The sequence below is a fragment of the Anomalospiza imberbis genome, chromosome 6, assembly GCF_031753505.1.
Source record: "Anomalospiza imberbis isolate Cuckoo-Finch-1a 21T00152 chromosome 6, ASM3175350v1, whole genome shotgun sequence".
NCBI lineage: Eukaryota > Metazoa > Chordata > Aves > Passeriformes > Viduidae > Anomalospiza > Anomalospiza imberbis.
Genome location: NC_089686.1, coordinates 49,904,706 through 49,922,028, shown reverse-complemented (window position 1 = coordinate 49,922,028; position 17,323 = coordinate 49,904,706). Strand labels below are relative to the sequence as shown.

Sequence of the window (17,323 nt, the reverse complement as noted above, 5' to 3'; positions counted from 1 at the left end):
AACTCTGAGAGCTTTTGACTGTTTCTTCATTATTTATGACATTGTTGTGTCTTTTCTTCTGAAATTAAAAACTTCTTGCCACAAGCAGCTAGCTAATAATATGGCACATAAATCTTTCTTTCATAACATTTCATTCTAGATGTGCCAAAAATAAATAAATGGCCAAACTAAGTCTCTAACCATGCCTAGCATCTGACGAGCTTAATGCACAGAAAGGTTGAGATTACCTAAATACAGAAGCTAAAAGAGTTTGCAATTTATTGTATTGTCAGCACCACACAGTTAAAAAAAAGGAAAAAAGAAAAACCCAATAATACACATTTGTTTGGATACACTGACTGCTCCAATTATAGGTAGTGCATTGCAGCTACAGAGGAGTGAGCACATGAAAATAAAGTACAGAAAGATCTTTGAACTTATGTCCCATCAACTGTTCATTTAAATTAAAATATACTATTAACTGCCAATATAAAACACACAGAACAATGTCTTTCACTCACAGTATCAAGGTTGGCTGCACGTTGCTGTACTGTAAGTACATAAGGTGTTAATCCTTCTGGGCTATGCTCAAAAATTATTTAACATTCAGGCTATTATTTAGCATACAGCTGGTTAGCAGTTTTCCCCTAAAATGTTGGCTTCCATCCCACATTTTTTTGTTCTGGCACATACCTGGAGCTGTAAAGGGCTGAGTCCAGAAGCAGCAGCAGCTGCCATTGTTGATGGAATGAACTGCACAGGGTAGTTATCACCTGTCGGGAGAACAATGCGTGCAGGTTCAGACAATGAGCAGAGAATAGCAGCAGACAAGTGCAAACAAGGCCCTAGGATTGCCTGTGCTCCACAGCACTTCTCTAAGCCTAAACATCTGCAAAAACAAAAGGCTTAGCTGGGCACGGACTTGCCACGCTCCCTTGGAACTTTTTCTTGTTAGCAGATAGCTGGTAGGCAAACTGGCAAAACATAAATATGATACTCGCGATTTTCATTTTCAAAAGCTAATGTTCAAATCACGCGTGGAAGCCTGGGCTCAAAATGGGTCTTACAACCACAGACACACAGACAAGATACCCCAGGAAACCTCAGTGGCTCCCATGGCAAAAAAAAAAAAAAAAAAAAATTTCACCAAATGTTCCTTAAAAAAATAAAAAAATCTGTTATAACCCAAGAAATATCAGCCCTGTTTGATTTCTTTTCAGTGTCAAGTGGCTCCTGGGACATGTACACAGTTGGCTCAACACAGGTTGAGGTTTCTTGTCTTGCTTTGGGATTCTCTGTCTTGGGACAACTCCCTTAAGGTAGTCATAGAGAAGAACAAAATTAAATCACCTTTTAATATAGCTTGAAATAGAATTTTAATTTTCTCTTAGATCTGGGGGCCTACTGAAGTCAATAGATTAGACAGGTGCTCAGTTACATGAGGATTCAGGTACTAAAATTTCCAAATTAAGTATTGCAACATCGTGTCTTATAGCATATCTATGGGTATTCCCATAGATGAGCAGCACACAGTGCCATTTGGACTCTTAGTCAATGTAGGGAGCAAAAGAAGGCTGAAATAGCTTAGCAGTGTAATCTGTAATATAAAAATGAACACAGGGATGGATAAGAAGTTGTGATTTAATGGAATATCACTTTGGCTCCAGCTACTTATTTAAAATCAGTGTTATATACTATCTGCAATCTACATTTTAACAGACTGTGCGTTTTTTTAGATTTTTTTACAATAATCAGTCTATTTTGCACAAAATCTTCCATGCTGAAAGCAGAATGTAGCAATAAAGGAAAATACAGAAATCCAGTATAATATAGTTAGGACAGTCCAAGAACTTGATATTTTTTGTCAACCCCCTCAAATAAATAACAATAGCTAAAATCTTTGCAGTCACCAGACTCCTCAGAACTCTCTTTTTACCACAGGAAGTTCGATTGTATCCAGTTCAGTTAAAATGTTTGGCTGTTTCACTTTTTTAATAAATTGTACATGTCTAATCCACAAGGTCTCTTTGCATCATATCCATAATACCTCATCAGGCCATTGAGCACAGTATGTGCTTGTACACAGTCCAGTAACAATTGGATTCTGATTGCATATGGAGCTCTGCTACAATGCATTCACTCACACTATATTGTACCGGTGTCCTATGGAGTAATGTTCAAAATATCTCCTCTTATTTTCCCCATTCCATGAGGCTGATTTTAGTGTGCAATGATGTTGGGTTTTTTTTCTTTAAAAAACAAAACCAAAAAAAAAGCCTTCTAGATTATTTTCTTAAAGTACTTGAGCTGTCTCTTTATGGTTAAATAATTCCACTCATCTCTTTGATATTTATATGAAATTATCTGAATAAATAAGATCCTAATCTAAGTTAAATAATGTTTCTTTCAGAAATATCTTACAAGGTTGTTTTTTTTTTAATCACAAAGATGTTGAATTAATGATGCTTTAAATGGGGGGGAAAATAACCATCTGACTTATCAGCATGGACTGCCTTGCAGAACATTTCGGAGGCATTCTTTCTTTAAATATCATGAATTATTCATCCCTGTTCCACACAGCAATCTCTTCTTTCTCCCTCTCCCTCTGCATACACTTTTTAAGTTCAATACCAGTTGCTTTATTTGTACTAAAACATTTTCCATGTCAAACATATTTTAAAAAAATCAAACTCTAAAAGAATTCCCTGCGGCACTCCTTTTTCACAGCTGTCATGCTCCTATGGTTTGAAATAGCCAGATATTTTATACCCACATGCGCACATGCACACAGAGTTTTTGGCTTCACAGTTAATTTAATAGTATCTTCACCACACCCTGTAATGTTGTCTTGCTCACCTGCTGGCTACAGTGCTGTCTTTTGTTGCAGGAAGAAGAATATTCACAGAGTTATACCATTTATCTGTTATTAAAACCCAATACTGTCCGTTTCACCCTCATTTTAATGTGTTAAATTATGGCTAAATCCTGGTATGTCAGCAGCATCTTTGTGCTGAGAAGAAGAATTAATACTCCTTCACCTCTGGAGTACTTTGTTGACACTGAGGAGTAAAAGCAGGGCAAAGGTACTTCTTTCTCCCTTGAGCAAACTGAGCATGCAAGGAGTGCTCTGGATTTAATTTTTAATTACAGAGGTACATATTTCCCCCTCTCATTTTCTCAGTGCAAGAATGGATCAAGAAACTCCTCCATAGCTGTCTTGGCGTGAAATCAGTCAAAGTACTGTAGCAATTTTTTTCAAAATTTGTTTCTCAGTTTGGAATGCTTGCGTGCAGATCCATTCTTTAAATTTGTACAAAAGGCAGGAGGACATGTTCAAACATGTCTGCCTTAAGTGCTGGTGTGTGCTGGCCTTTGATAACCAGGAGTAAAAAGAATGCTGGAAGAAGAAAATCTGTCATGTTTTGCAAACTGATCTTTTCAATCTCCTTGCTGTGATGATTGTCTATTTACATTTGGCTGCTGTTGTTTATATATAAATTGGTGTTTACAAGCCATGGAAAATTATGCCAGACTTCTGTTTCGTTTGTCAGGTTGAGCAACATTTCCAAATGAATAAAAGCAATGAGCAATTGTGTTGTGTTATTCTACACAGAAATAATGTAAATGTTTCTTTTTGTCTTGGATGAAGAGATGAAGCTTAGCAGACTTTATTTATAGGATGTATAGACTTACCTTCTAGACCAAGGCTTTGTGAGCTGCGAGGAAAGAAGGATGTCTGGCTTTTGTGAGACCCAGAGTAGGGGGAAGGTGCTGCCTTATTATCAGTATTTCCTAAAACACAATTGTAAGACATAAGCTGGCTCTCCTCATCTGAATTACAAAGCTTTTGGCTTGATGATGTTCCCACCATTTTGGGATTATAAAGTCTGTCTCTTCACACTCACAGAATGAGAGGAAATGGAGTTGGAAGAGCTGCAAGAAGTCAGCAGTTCCAGGGCTCTATCCTTCCAGACATTATGGACAGATGGAGCAAAGTGTACCTCAGGTGTTGTCAGGATACTGCAGGGAGATGGACACTCCCATGGTTTTCCCACACAGGGCATGAATTTTGCTTGTCCAGAGCCATTAGAGTTAAGGAAGATGTAAACAGAGGTAGCTGACTAAGGGAATACTGTGGAGCATCTCCCCTGTCCCATGGCACTGCTTCAGTTGTGCCTTTGTCCTGTGTAGGGTTTGCTGCAGCTCTGCCTTATTGCCATTCTCATGCAGCAAAAACAGTTTCCCCTACAATTTTTTGTCTGCAAGTAATGTTTGCAAAATTATGAAATTTCACTGCAAAGTCCTACCTGACAACATCCAGCTGCCTGCCATCATTCCCAGCTTTTACATCACTATTTAGGACTGAGGCACATATGATTGCTACAACAAATCCCAAGGTTACAAAGTCCTTGTTCCAACCAAGTAAAACCCAACGGGGACACATGACAGCCTTTAACTCAGTCCTGGGGAATTTCCATTAGAAAAAGGATTCATGAAGCCATGAAAACACACACGGGCAACCCAATACACAGTGGATTTGGTGTGTGCCTCCTATTTTCACCTGCCAGGAGGAAGAGCAGCCTAGTTACTTACCTAGAAAAAGAATACTTAGATATAGAAAATCTAAACCACCTTAGAGCATTAGGAAAAACTTCTGAAAGACCTACTCCAAATGGAAATTGCAATGTCAGATATCCGAGAAATCCATCACATCTAAGATTGTGTGAGTTATGTGGATTAGCTACAGTAATCAAGGAGTTTAATTAGTTTGATGACAAATATTTCACACTATTGGAATGTTCTGAAGTCCAGCCTGATGACAATAAGCCGGACAGTTTTGTTTGTCATGCTTTCCCTAATAATATTACTTTCTCTGATTTGCCCCAGTGCAACTAGAAGCAGAAATCAGGACAAAATGTTGACTCTGATTCTGCCACCAGCCTAGGAAATCAGTTTCCATTTTCAGGTTGCATTGTAGTGTAGCAAAATCTTTTGTAAATTATTTTTGTTCATAAAGCTAAATGCTCTAGGTAGGTAGACAGGGGCTGTTTCTTAGCCACTCTAATCATGTGCTTTATGCCATTCTTGTACGAAATATGAAAAAAAAAGCTTTGAAAATACACTGCAGCATATCATTCAACAAACCTGTCTAAACTGAGTTTTACTCTACTCAATGTCTTTATTTTCAATAATCTTTTTGAGAGATACTATCCAGATCTGGCAAAGAAACGGTACAATGCAAAATATTTGCAGGACATTTTTAAGCAAAATTGATCATACATTTTGAAGTCTTATGGATTGCCATTATGCAGCTGGCATGGTCATTAGCCCTCCACTCTCTGCTTAGAGCAAACCATAGCTCTGTTTGAGATCTGCTCAACTTATGGTCTGGCTCCTACCTAGCATTGCTTTATATCTTTACTCCATCATCATCCTGCTTCCCTGTACCCTCTCAGCCACAAAACTTGACTGAAGTAATGCTTTAGCCACTGAAAGATGGTGGAGGGAACTGCCCTTCCTTTATCCTTATCTTTCTCCTCCTACTCACTGCCTTGTCCTCTTGACTCAGGGCACTAATGGGGACAAAATAATCATGGTCAAGGATTCTCAGCCCACTAAGTTTTTCTGGATGCATGTGTTTAACTAAATGAAGGGAAAATTGCAGTGGGAGAGGAGGTATAATGGTACCCATGCTGCCCACCAGTTCCAAGCAGTAAGTGTAGTGGTCACAGTCAGAAAGCCAGCGCAGTTGCTTTGCTCTCCTCGAAATGCAAAATAATTCTATTAACTGTGTAGCATCTCTGGGCAAGTATTAGCTTCCTAACAGCTGCCACTCTCAGCTTCCCCCTGGAATAAGTGGCAACCCCCACAGCCAGGTACTCTACGAGGCTCGTCAAACGCCTGCAGGTCAATAGTCACAACAGTCATTTGAGATGCACAGCGCCCTAAAGTTTTAATTAATCCGGTATACAGTATAAATACTGAAATATGTATAAAAAATTAATTAGGTGGTCTATGCAGCTCTGATTTCTCAATTAGTACTTACCATGCCGGAAAATTATATTACATGACTTTGAGATACATAAGGAAGCATGGGACTTTGGGGATTTTTTTTCTAATGCAATTATTACTTGTCATCAGCACTTGCTAACTTTGGCCTTTTTCACCTCCTAGAGCTCCAAAATACTGTGGGGGGAGGGCTACAGCCATCTCAGTGTTATAGATTCTTCCAGGCAGAAGGAAAGTTTCTCCTGTCAGACTTTATCATAGCTGTATATCATCAAGTCCTTAAGTTTCCTGCTCCTAATGATTTGCTGATCTCAGAAGTTCATGAGCAGCAAGACTTGTACTGGAAGGGCCTCAGAACCTAATAATAAATGCTCCTCTCTTCTACAGGACCTTCAGTTGAGTGTATAAAATACTCTATTTTGCTAAAGAATATCATTTTATTCCTCCAAGGCCTAGCATTGGTGTGCAAATCTGCAGCAGTTTTTTGGTAAGTGCTACCTTGGCATTGAACTAAACAACCATGAAATTGGTTCCCAATTTAGCCCAGGAAGATATTTCTGCATGGACATGGACACGTAATCATACCCCTGCTTGTACACCAAGGCAGGACTTCTCATCCTGGCTGTCCTGTCACACTAACACTGATGCACTGCTTCCACTTTGGAGCCAGCTTATATCTAGCCTGTTTTGTAGGCAAAGCAGATTAAGTGACTGTGCACACAATATTCAACATTCCCTAAATAACAGTCAGTTTCAAACTTACTTAGTCCCCACTGCTGCTATCATTGAAATGCCTCTCAGTGTATTTTCTGAATGTCAAGTAAAACTGGCAGGGTCAAAACTCAGTCTTGCCAATGTCAAAACGCAGTAAAATATAACAGAAGCTAAACCTGTAACCTAAAAGAAAATGGAAAGCATCTGACGGGTTAATCCTGTCTTCCCTCAGAGGAACGAGCAAGTCTAACCTGACAGTTCTGCAGGTGAAAGTTTCATTTCTCACAAAAGTAAAAGAGTACAGGTAGTAGCAGTCAAGTTCATAAATATTCCTCAGAAATGACTTTGAAGAACCCTCTCTATGAAAGAGTATAGCTTAATCTCCAGTTTCATTAATTCCTTAACTACTGTGCCGAGAGTGCCAAAAATAGGAATTAATCAATACCAAGTGTAGTTACAGCATTTTTTTAATCATAATATGTCTCTGACAGAAGCTACTGACCTGGCCAGATACCTTTGCCACACATACAGTAGAATTAAATATCTATATAAAAGTTATATATATATAAATATATAAAGATATAAATTCTAACGTCTTTAAAGACACTGGTTATAACCAGATAATTGTGACTTTTACTGGCATCATCTGGAATTAAACCACTAACACCAGCAAACAGCTTCACTGCTTTCCAAGATATCTAGGCCTAGGCTTCTTCCTGCATTTCATTCTTCTAACTTTTGTTACATATCTCTCTTTCCGCATGCTGGGAAGTAAGGAAGTGCCCTAAAGCTGCATCACCTCCAGTTAGGAGGCCAGTGGGATCAAGTCAGATAGGTACTATGAGAAACACTGTAGAATAAGTCCAGAAAATTGGTCATGTTCAGGAAAACATGCTGGTAAGTCTTTTTCCTAAGTCATTTTTGTACCAAGAATTCTACAGAGCCAAAATTAACACAACATGATTGAACATAATTCCTTTCAGGGGGCACCACAACCATCAGCTGAGTCCCTAATGGTCACTACTCAGAATGCATCTCAGATTAAAACAGGAAAAGCAAGGAAAGCATGTGCTTTCTCTTGTCTGTGAGAAGTAAGATTTAGCCAGGGCATTTTAGGCAATTTCCACAACTGGCAACCCTTTGTCTTTGGTCCCTAACTGCTGTAAGGTAGTGATGGGTGTGCAATTTGTCAAATCAGACAAGAACTTTGGGATTTCAAAACCTGAAAGTAAGATAGCTAGACAAAAAAATCTGTGTTTAAAGAGGAACATCTCTGGACTAAAGAGACAGAAGGGAGCGGGACAAACGGAAATACTTGCTGAAATCCTGCTTGGCCTCACTTCATCTCATACTAAGTAAACTTGCTAGAAAAGATTCTAGGTTCAACCTGGCTTTTAATTAGCATGCTGTTTACATCAACTATTATGAGGCTTTACATTGGATTTGACCCCATTCTTGTCGCAGTCAACAGCAAAAGCACCACTAATATCAGTGGGAACAGGATCAATGCTTTACTTTATGCGCTTCATATTTAATAAATAAAGAAACCCCGTTATTTATGTTTTATAGTTATTAGTTATCAGGTTAATATGCTAAAGGCAGCTTGACAGAGAATACTATTAATGAGCAAAATAAGGTTTCTGCTTCTGGACTGAGGTCACTTACAAAGAATGTACAAATGAAAATAAGGTTGACTTTTATTTACTTAAATATCTTCCTACATTGAATTCCTTTGGCAAAGTGTCTTTAAACATTTAAAGCCCTGTTTACAAGGAGGCTCTGAAAGTAGCTTCAAACCATTATATCCTTAATTGAATTCCCCAGGAGTCCTGTAAACTCAGAGGAAAAAAAGAAAGAAATCATAACATTTGCTAAATCATCTCAAAACATATTTCACTGCAAGGTTATGTGACCTGTTAGGAGTCTGAATGATGACTGGAACAGAACTAGTGAAACCTTTTATTAACCAGACTGAAATCAAGCAAAAGAGTAAGAATTTTGCCACGAAACACAAATATTCTGAAGATAACAGAATTAATTAAAGACATGTAGTTTTTGTATAGGGCAGACAAGATGCAAATTGCTAGGCAAGTGGGCCACTATATTTAAAGCAAATGACTTTGTGGAAATTACGTTTAAAAAAATCATGATGTTCAATAACCAATAGTCTATCCACCTCCTTCAATCCAGAAGTATTTTTTCAAGTGGAGTTGCAAAAGCTCCACATAATTTCCAACCAGCTATGCTTGTTGTGTATCATCTGTATGAGACAGATCACACAAGAAGCTACTGTTCATATCTTAAAATGCACAACAGCCTTGCACCCCTGTGAGCTTACCTGGCTTGTATGTTATTCCTGGGGGGAAGAGGAATCCCTGCTGGGCTGCAGCAGCCGCTGCCAGTGTTCGCTGGTCGTGTGGAAAAATTGGGATCATGAGCGGAGGCATGTGACCCTGAACCTGCTAAACAGAAGAGAGCCTCTGATCAGAAATAGCACAAATTTGTCTTGACAGGTGTTTCTCCAGCACTGATAACGTTCCTGCATTCACACAGTCCCCCGGAACCTTCACCCTAATGCAATCCCTGCCAACTTCACATTATCACATCAAAGCTCTCACAAACATTGTTTTCCCTCAGTGTCAAAGGTGTAACAGTCTCAGTGAACTGCACGTTTCCCTACTCCTTCCTGGTTCTCTTTTACGTTATTTTGGGTTTTTTTAATTAGTATTCCCTGCCCTGGTACAAGGTAAAAAGGTAGAAAACATACCAAAGTTTTTATTAAAAGTAGTGTGGGATGTATTTCTATTAATTTTTCACAGGTTTTCTCATCTTTGGTCACACAGTGATGAGCATTTAGAAGCAATCTAACACTGCAGTATCTACTTTGATGTTCAGATTTTAGCAACCTTAGGAAAATTTTAATTCTGAGATCTTACAACATGGTTCGCATAAATACCATCAACTCAGGTATGTTATTTCAAAATCTCACCAGAGTACTAAAGAGCCTTCTAGTCAACACCACAACTCTTAAGATTTAAGGCTCCAACATCTTGGCTCCTAAACAAACTAACGTACTTTGCCACACACACCTCACTATAAGAAATAAATTGCTTGTCTGTCTAAGCAGTTTTACAGCTTTATGTGCTATCATGTAGCTTGGTAATTATGAAGCTGCATTCAGAGACCATTTCAGAACAAAACTTACTATATCAAATTTAATTTGACTGTAATAAATGTATCGAAAAACCACAAACATGCACAAAGGAAAAATTCTTCTCCTTATACTAGCATTTGTATTCAACATATAGAGAATTATGTGATAAGATGATGCCTGTTAAATCCACAAGGTAATTTCCTAGTTCCTTAATTTACAGTACCTGTGTTTCAGAGACAGTGGCTAGGATCTCAGAGAATTTTTATTCATCATTTCTTAACCCCAGATATACCCAAGGGTTTGACTATAATTTTTCTGATTAGTACTTAAACAAATATATAATACTTTATATATCAAAGCTAGTAAATGTAGGGAAACATGGGGGTTTAGACAGAAAAAAAAATCCCTCATCGTACCATAAATCAGTGGAATTAAACACTATTAAAAACTTAAAGTACACTTCAAGCAATTTTTTGCATTTAATTCCTAAAAACTTTTTTGGTCAAATCCCATATGTTGACCTATGACATTGCTTAAATAGTGCCAAATTTTCTTGTCATATACCCATTACTTCCACAACCATTGATGCAGTGCAGAAATGCTACTGTGTATCTCTATGAGGGTTAATTTACCAACAACTCTTCTCTTGGGAAAGCCCTAAGATGGAGGTTAATAAAGGTCAAGCAAAAAATAAACACTTTACAGTATTTTTTGAATCCATTCCTCAGGAAAATCAACTTATAATAAAAAGGTCTTTGTGCAATTACTGCTATGGCACTGGGGCGTGAAAGAAACTAGCTTTACGCAGCTATTTCTCTCATTTTAGCTGAGGTAAGCCTGGCTGTGTGTTTTAGGTTATGCATTAAACTTGGTCAGATTGGAGTTGATCCCCATGTGCCCAGAACAGGCATTCAGCTCTGATAATATGGTGCTGGTTTTGCTGCCTGGTGTTTCTATACATCAGCTCTACAGGAGCACAGCAAAGGAAAACCACAGGCTTTGTTTGATAGAAGAAACTGTACAGGAAGAAATTCAATGCAATATAAATTGCAAAAATCTGTAGTAGTACCTAAATTACATCTAATCAAATGGAGCCAAAATCATAAGAAATATCCCTCACATAAAGTATTTACATGGAGCTGCAGAGGTACAAGACTCCAACACAGTCTCACAAGACACAGAAGAGATCAGAGTGCTGTGGTTTGAGTGAAGGTGCAAACATACCCACTGGAATATTTCACTCCATTGTATCATAAAGATAATTTGAAACATATCATACCCAAATCCTACAATGCATTCCTGTAGATTTTGATCTACTCAGCTGTATAGATTTTGTTTAAACTCTCAAATAAAAGCACTTCTGTAAGTGTGGGGAATTACCATTTCAAGTTCTATATTCTTCCTACTCTGAATTCAGGAGCAGGTCTTCAGTCTATATAAATCAGCACAAATTTGACTATAGGTTACATTTAGGTTGTAAGTTTGGATTTACAATTAAGAGACTTAAATAGACTGAAAAAAGCTCATACTGAAAGGCCACCCTTCCGTCCCACAGGTCTTCCCTCTGGCACATATGAAATGCTGTTCCTATGTAAGTGTTGGTTTCACACAGAATTATTTTATACATAGGTGTCCATTTTCATCACAGGTCAACTGAAAAGCACAAACAAGCACTGAAAAGGAAGAGAATGTAAAAGTATCACTGATCACAGAACTATTAAATGCATAAAATGAATGCAAAAATATCCAGTTAACTCCTTAAGTTTTGACAGTTTCTATTCCTGAGGGTTTTATTATTATAAAGATGATGGGTTTGATTTTACTGGGAGGGGGAGGGGGGAGAAATTGGGAGGAGGGGTTGATTGGTGTACTTCATAAAATCGGCTACATGCCCAGAAATTTTAATTGCTGAGATGTTCCTCAGGTCTTTCTGAAAACCAAGATGGGAGCAGATGCCCAAGAAGCACTCTGACTCTGTCTCTTCCCATTCGTAAAAATAGCCCATTGTTGGATCGGCACTTTCCCCTTTTGTCTCCTCTGTGCTAAGTCGTTGATGATGCCATTTTTTGCCATCTGCCCCAGAGCTTCATTAAAGATACATGAATGGACTAACTGGGCTGCTATCTTGTGAGGAACAGGTGCTATTGTTTGTCCCCAAAGACTTGCACTAAAGATCTCACTCAGAATACTTGAGAAAGAGCATCTGCAGCAGTCAGTCAGAGAGTAACTTGGCAGAGCCCATGCTATGGGCTAATATGCAAACAGACACACTCAGGGGGACTCATTTTCTCTTTCATGAAGTTTGGTTGTTTTTTGTTTTGTTGGTTTTTTTGGGGTTTTTTTTTGAGGGTGTTTTTTGGCTTTGGTTATTTTTTAGTTTTTGGGGGTTTTTTTTGACGGGTAGTAAATGTTTGATTTTGAACAATTCTGCCAGTCTGTATTTTTAGCTGAATGTACAAACCCTGGAGGAGACCAGAATATACTCTCCAAAATTCAGTTTTGCTGCCTCAAGTACATTCAACTCTTACATAAAGCTACCTCATGAAATTAATCTTTGTTTCTATACAACAATCTCAGGTTTAACTGTGTTAAACACAAAAATCTGCCAAGATTAGGGAACATTTTAAAGGTAGTGTACCATTCCTTTAATATCCCATCACAACTCTGACGGCCCTTGGGAACTGATTACAGCACTTCCTTGCCTGGGATCTAAGTCAGGAAGCAACTTTAGAGCAAATCAGCCCTGATTAGCTCAAGAAGCAACTTCCAATTTGATTCTCCCTGAAATAATAAAAGCTGGTGGCCTGTTTGATAAACTGGGCAAATCTACACTGCTTTGTCCCACAGTTCTGTGAGTAATAATCTCAGAAGTTGGCTGAACAATCCTCCTTGTTAAAAAGTCATTGATAGTGTTTTGCATGGAAAATGTAAGCCAGAGTGATATGTTATACAAAAAAAATGCTTTGAATTAAAGTGATCTGCCTCTTTCGGATAAGGAGCACAGCACATTTAGTGAGATTGAAGAGGAGGAAGAGTTTTATCTTTAAAAACCAAAGCTGCCTCTACAACAACTAACATTGCAAGTAGAGAAGTAAAGGCATTCAGAGAAAAGGGTGGCAGCACTGCAAGCAAAGAAGCAGCTCACACATTTCTGCTTAGCTGTGAGGATCACAGGTTTCAAGAGCAGAAGTAATCCCACCCTATAATGGCAGATGAATTCCTCTTCCTTTAGAAGACCAAACTTTGCAAGCTGCCTCTCTCTGCACAATCTACTTCAGTGAAGAGCAAAAGTGCCATATTTTTGCTTGAGAGCAAACACAATCTTTTAAATTTTTATCCCTTCTTTAAAGCTTTTTTTCTATTACATCCAGCACTAGTATAAAGCAGTTTGAATGGCTAAATATGCTCTAACTGCCTACAATAATCCAGCCTTGCTATTTAAAATTATTACCACCCCCTCTTCCAATTAGATTGCTGGACCCTGTTCTCAAACTGTGGAAGTCCTGAGATTTGTTTTGAATCTAATAGACTACTCCAACATAAGTTACCTGAGAAACCAATCTTTGAATTTACTGAATTCACATTTTTTCAGTATAGGATGAACAGAACCTTTTGTTTTTGTGATGCTGCAGCCACTGTGAGAACAACATTTCTCACAGGGAGGTTTAGACTTCTCATAGTTTAAATTTTAATTTCTACCTAAGACATCTTTAATTCTTGAGTAATTGGTACACCCAGGCTACAACTTTAACCTAAGCCCTCATAGAGCTTTGACTTTCCACAGTAAAAATGTGTTGGAAATTTTCTAGTCTCTCTTTTAGAAACTACAGTGTAATAGATTTCCAGGTAATGGCAGCATATCAAGTAAAGATGTGCATTTTCAGACTGCTCAAAGTGTTTATATGATAGAACGTAGTGGCCATAACTGATAGCTCTGGCCATAACTGATAGCTCAACAGGTTATATTTTAGGTTGATTAATTTTAAAATAAGTCTTAATGACACTGAAAGAAGTGTTTGTTCTACCAGAACTATTAGTGCAAGATTTTAAATATCCTGTATATGATACGTATTTACTTCAGCTGCATTTTAAATAGTCTCTATGCAATACACGGCACTGCTACTTTTATATCACTGTCAGATTTTTATGTATTTCAATAACTAGTGTTGGGCTTTGTTGTTTTTTGGAAGAGAAGAAATACTAGAAGTTTTGAGAATTTAAATTTTATTTTGACTAAGTCATTTTGAGGGATGCTGCAAGAACACAAACAAGATGTTGCATAAAGAAGTAGTGACTTCTTTTATGAAAACTTGTGAAAGTCAGAGGGACTGTGTAAATGTTAAAAGCGGCTACATGCTAGGATTTCTGCAGGTTTGAGCTTAAATCTGCTCCCCAACTCTGCCAATATTGTCATGAACTCATGCCACCATCACTGACCCTTTTCATGGTCCCAGAAATTATCTATTTAGAAAAACTGCAGAGAAAGCGTATAATAATTTTTTTAAGTATCTTTGGTTACAGTTAAATGTTGTGACTGTTTTATTTGTGCTGCTCTGGTGAAGCAAAGTGGCCACAGGGCCGGGTGAGCTGCCCAGTTCAGTTATGAAGGACCTGGCTACTTTTTGTGCAACTGTGGCTGGGCCTTTTGCTCTCAGAAATGTAACTGATAAACTCCCCAGGCTTTGGCTTAGTGGCCATCAACACCCAACATCCCCTGATGTAAAGGCAATTTGTGAGGGTGGACTCAAACAATTCATCGAGAAATCCCCTCTAGAGAATTATCCCAGGGAAGCACCTGTGACTTGGCAGGAGGAGGAAAGGCAACTGGAAAAAGATGGACTCCAGAAGATCCCAAAGTGACCCCCCAGTCACTGTGTCATAGCTGGGACACTGAACATCATGTCTATATAGCTCCCACATTGAGAATTATTCAGAATTATTCAGAGGCTTCTTTCTATTGCTCCTGCTAGCAATACTGAACCGCTGGAGATCTATCTGTATAGGGAGGTATATTATGTTCTAATTTATCTGCCATCTAATTATCTACAGTCTAATTGAAAAATGTTTCCTCTCAGTGAAAGTACATGAGCCACAAAGAAAATGTCTGCCAATGGGATCCCAGGGGAAGCGTTGGCAAATAAACTGCAAAAAAGATACCATAGACTTGCAAAGTGAGAACATTTCATACTGGAAATACTATGGAAAAAAATACGTAGCCCACTATTGAATTTGTAAAGGGATTGTAACTGCTATTTTCTTTCTTTTCCCCTATCATTTTTTCCATTTGTCCAATGCATCAGCATGATTTGGAGATTTAAGTCTACTGCAGTGGCCACAACATTAATGTGAAAATTGCAAACATGATCATACAGAAAAACAGAGCATCCTTATTTTTTATTATGTTTTTTCCTCACCACTTTGAAACATGAAATTAAATAAACTTAAATTCCATCTACTTGAGAAATCAAGAAGGAAGCTACAGAAAAATACTGACAACATCACTGAAAACAGAACAGTTTCAAACACTAGATATAATTTCATTTCTATTAGCTTCTCGTTATGTTGCCCTGTTTTTATCTAGCTCCTCAACTATCTGGAAATACAGAATTCAACTTAGGATGATCTCATGGAGTTAGGAGTATGATAAATGGTAATTAAATCTATTTAAATTGTCTGTATTTTAAGAAACTCTCACTAGGAGGGATGGAGAACATCTCTGCTATAGAGAAATAAATAAAACATGTTATGCAAAAGTGAATTTATGGTTCATTTGGAATTAGAGATCTACCACCTTTTCAATCCATACAAATGCATAATCTTGTCAATTAAATATTATTGTTAAGGTCTAGTAGTATGTTAAAATCACTTTAAAGTGCAACTAAGGAAAATTCATGTGTGTTTATTACTCCTTAAGGGTCTATTAGTGGGTATTTTATTCAGATTTGTGTTGTAAAATCTGCATAAACTCAGCATATTGTTATCCCCATGTGTGCATTTGTTTGGTTAAAGCATAACAGCAAATCTCTATTACTGCAACTTCTGGAAAAGTCAAGAGAACTAAAACAGTCCTAATTTTAATCAGATACAAACAGTTATCTCTACAGAAGTGAAGAGTTGACTATTATGCAAATTGTCACAGTTAGTGGTCACCAAGCCATCACAGAAGACTGAGCAAGTCAATTATTTCAGATTTTTCCAAAGACTAGTGAAGATGTATGTTTCTCATTTGCACCTTGTCTTATTCACGCCAAAATAAGAAAAATATTGCAGCCTAGTGATACTTGTTGATATTTTTTATACACAAAAGCTCCATTACTTCAGTTCAAATCTAATATAAATTATGTTAGGAATCCCTTATTAGCTATGTTTTAATGGTGATACCAGGATGTGCAAATTTTGGAGTACACTGACATTTCCTGTTGGTGGAAATATTTAGAGCAAAAGATGCTTTAAATTTGTGTACGGTATTGCTACTTCCAAGAAGAGTTTCTCCCCACACATCTTTTCAAGACAGAATAGTTCTTTTTGAATACTAACAATCACTAGTTATTAACATCAAACTAATTCCCTCAATGTATGGTATAAAAAAGTCATATCAGACCACAAAACTGATTGTTACTAAAGGAATTATTGTCTTTCACTTTAAAGAGAATGTCCAGCAGAAGTAGGAATAAAAAAAAAACCAACTTTCAATGACTCTGATCAAAAATCCATCTGCACCGTAGAGGTAAAAAAAAGGTGCAACAAAAAAGAACATTTTTAAACAAATATAGTATATACTGGAAATTCAGGGGAGGCAGCAATAAAAATGGGAATTCTGACATTTGCTTCACTGTTGGAAGAATTTTGTCCTGAGCAGCATATTCTTTTTAAAGCTGTCTATATTTTCACAGATATTCCATATTATAATGTCATTTCATAAGGACTACTACATACTTTACAAGTATTAATTCAAACTCAAAGACTCATTCAGGAGAGAGTATTACAGCTACAGTTTACACAGGAGGACCCTCGAAGAGGTCTGGATTTCTTTTCCAGGGGCAGAAGTGGTGATATGTGGTGGATAGGAACCAATTCCATTGTAATCTGCTGCTTGCAAACCTTTACATCTCACCACACAGCTGTGCCAAGAGCCACCCGAGGTGCAGAGTTAGGGCTGAGGAGGGACCTGCTCTGTTGAAAAAGCAGTTTTGAGCTGGTCCATGCCAGCACTGCACAGTTTAGCCCTCCAACACTCGCAGGATACAAGGATGGAGGTGGGACACAGGTGCAAAAAAGAGACACTTTTCCCATTCCGCCCAGTTGTGTGGTTGATTTCTACTAGTATTTATAATAAAGAAGAATAAATTCAAAGAGAAGGAGAGGCAAGTGTTACTATTTTTCCTCAAGCCTAAATGAATAATATTCAAGAGACTAGGTCAAAGGAGTTACTCACATCCAGTGAGAATATTCCTGTTCCTGTATATT

The 17,323-nt window shown here is 37.7% G+C and overlaps 1 protein-coding gene across 19 annotated transcripts in view; it reads right to left on the bottom strand.

Moving 5' to 3' along the window:
- Positions 1 to 17,323, bottom strand: part of SOX6 (SRY-box transcription factor 6) — a 370,313-nt gene that overhangs the window by 90,793 nt on the left and 262,197 nt on the right. For 9 of the 19 annotated variants that reach the window (XM_068194094.1, XM_068194092.1, XM_068194095.1 and 6 more), the window contains 3 exons: positions 9,041 to 9,164; positions 3,673 to 3,771; positions 673 to 752 (listed from right to left, as the gene is read on the bottom strand). In XM_068194094.1, the coding sequence (XP_068050195.1) occupies positions 673 to 752; positions 3,673 to 3,771; positions 9,041 to 9,164 (303 nt within the window). The remainder of the gene's footprint in view (positions 1 to 672; positions 753 to 3,672; positions 3,772 to 9,040; positions 9,165 to 17,323) is intronic. The other 10 variants (XM_068194104.1, XM_068194096.1, XM_068194102.1 and 7 more) reach the window with 3 other exon arrangements.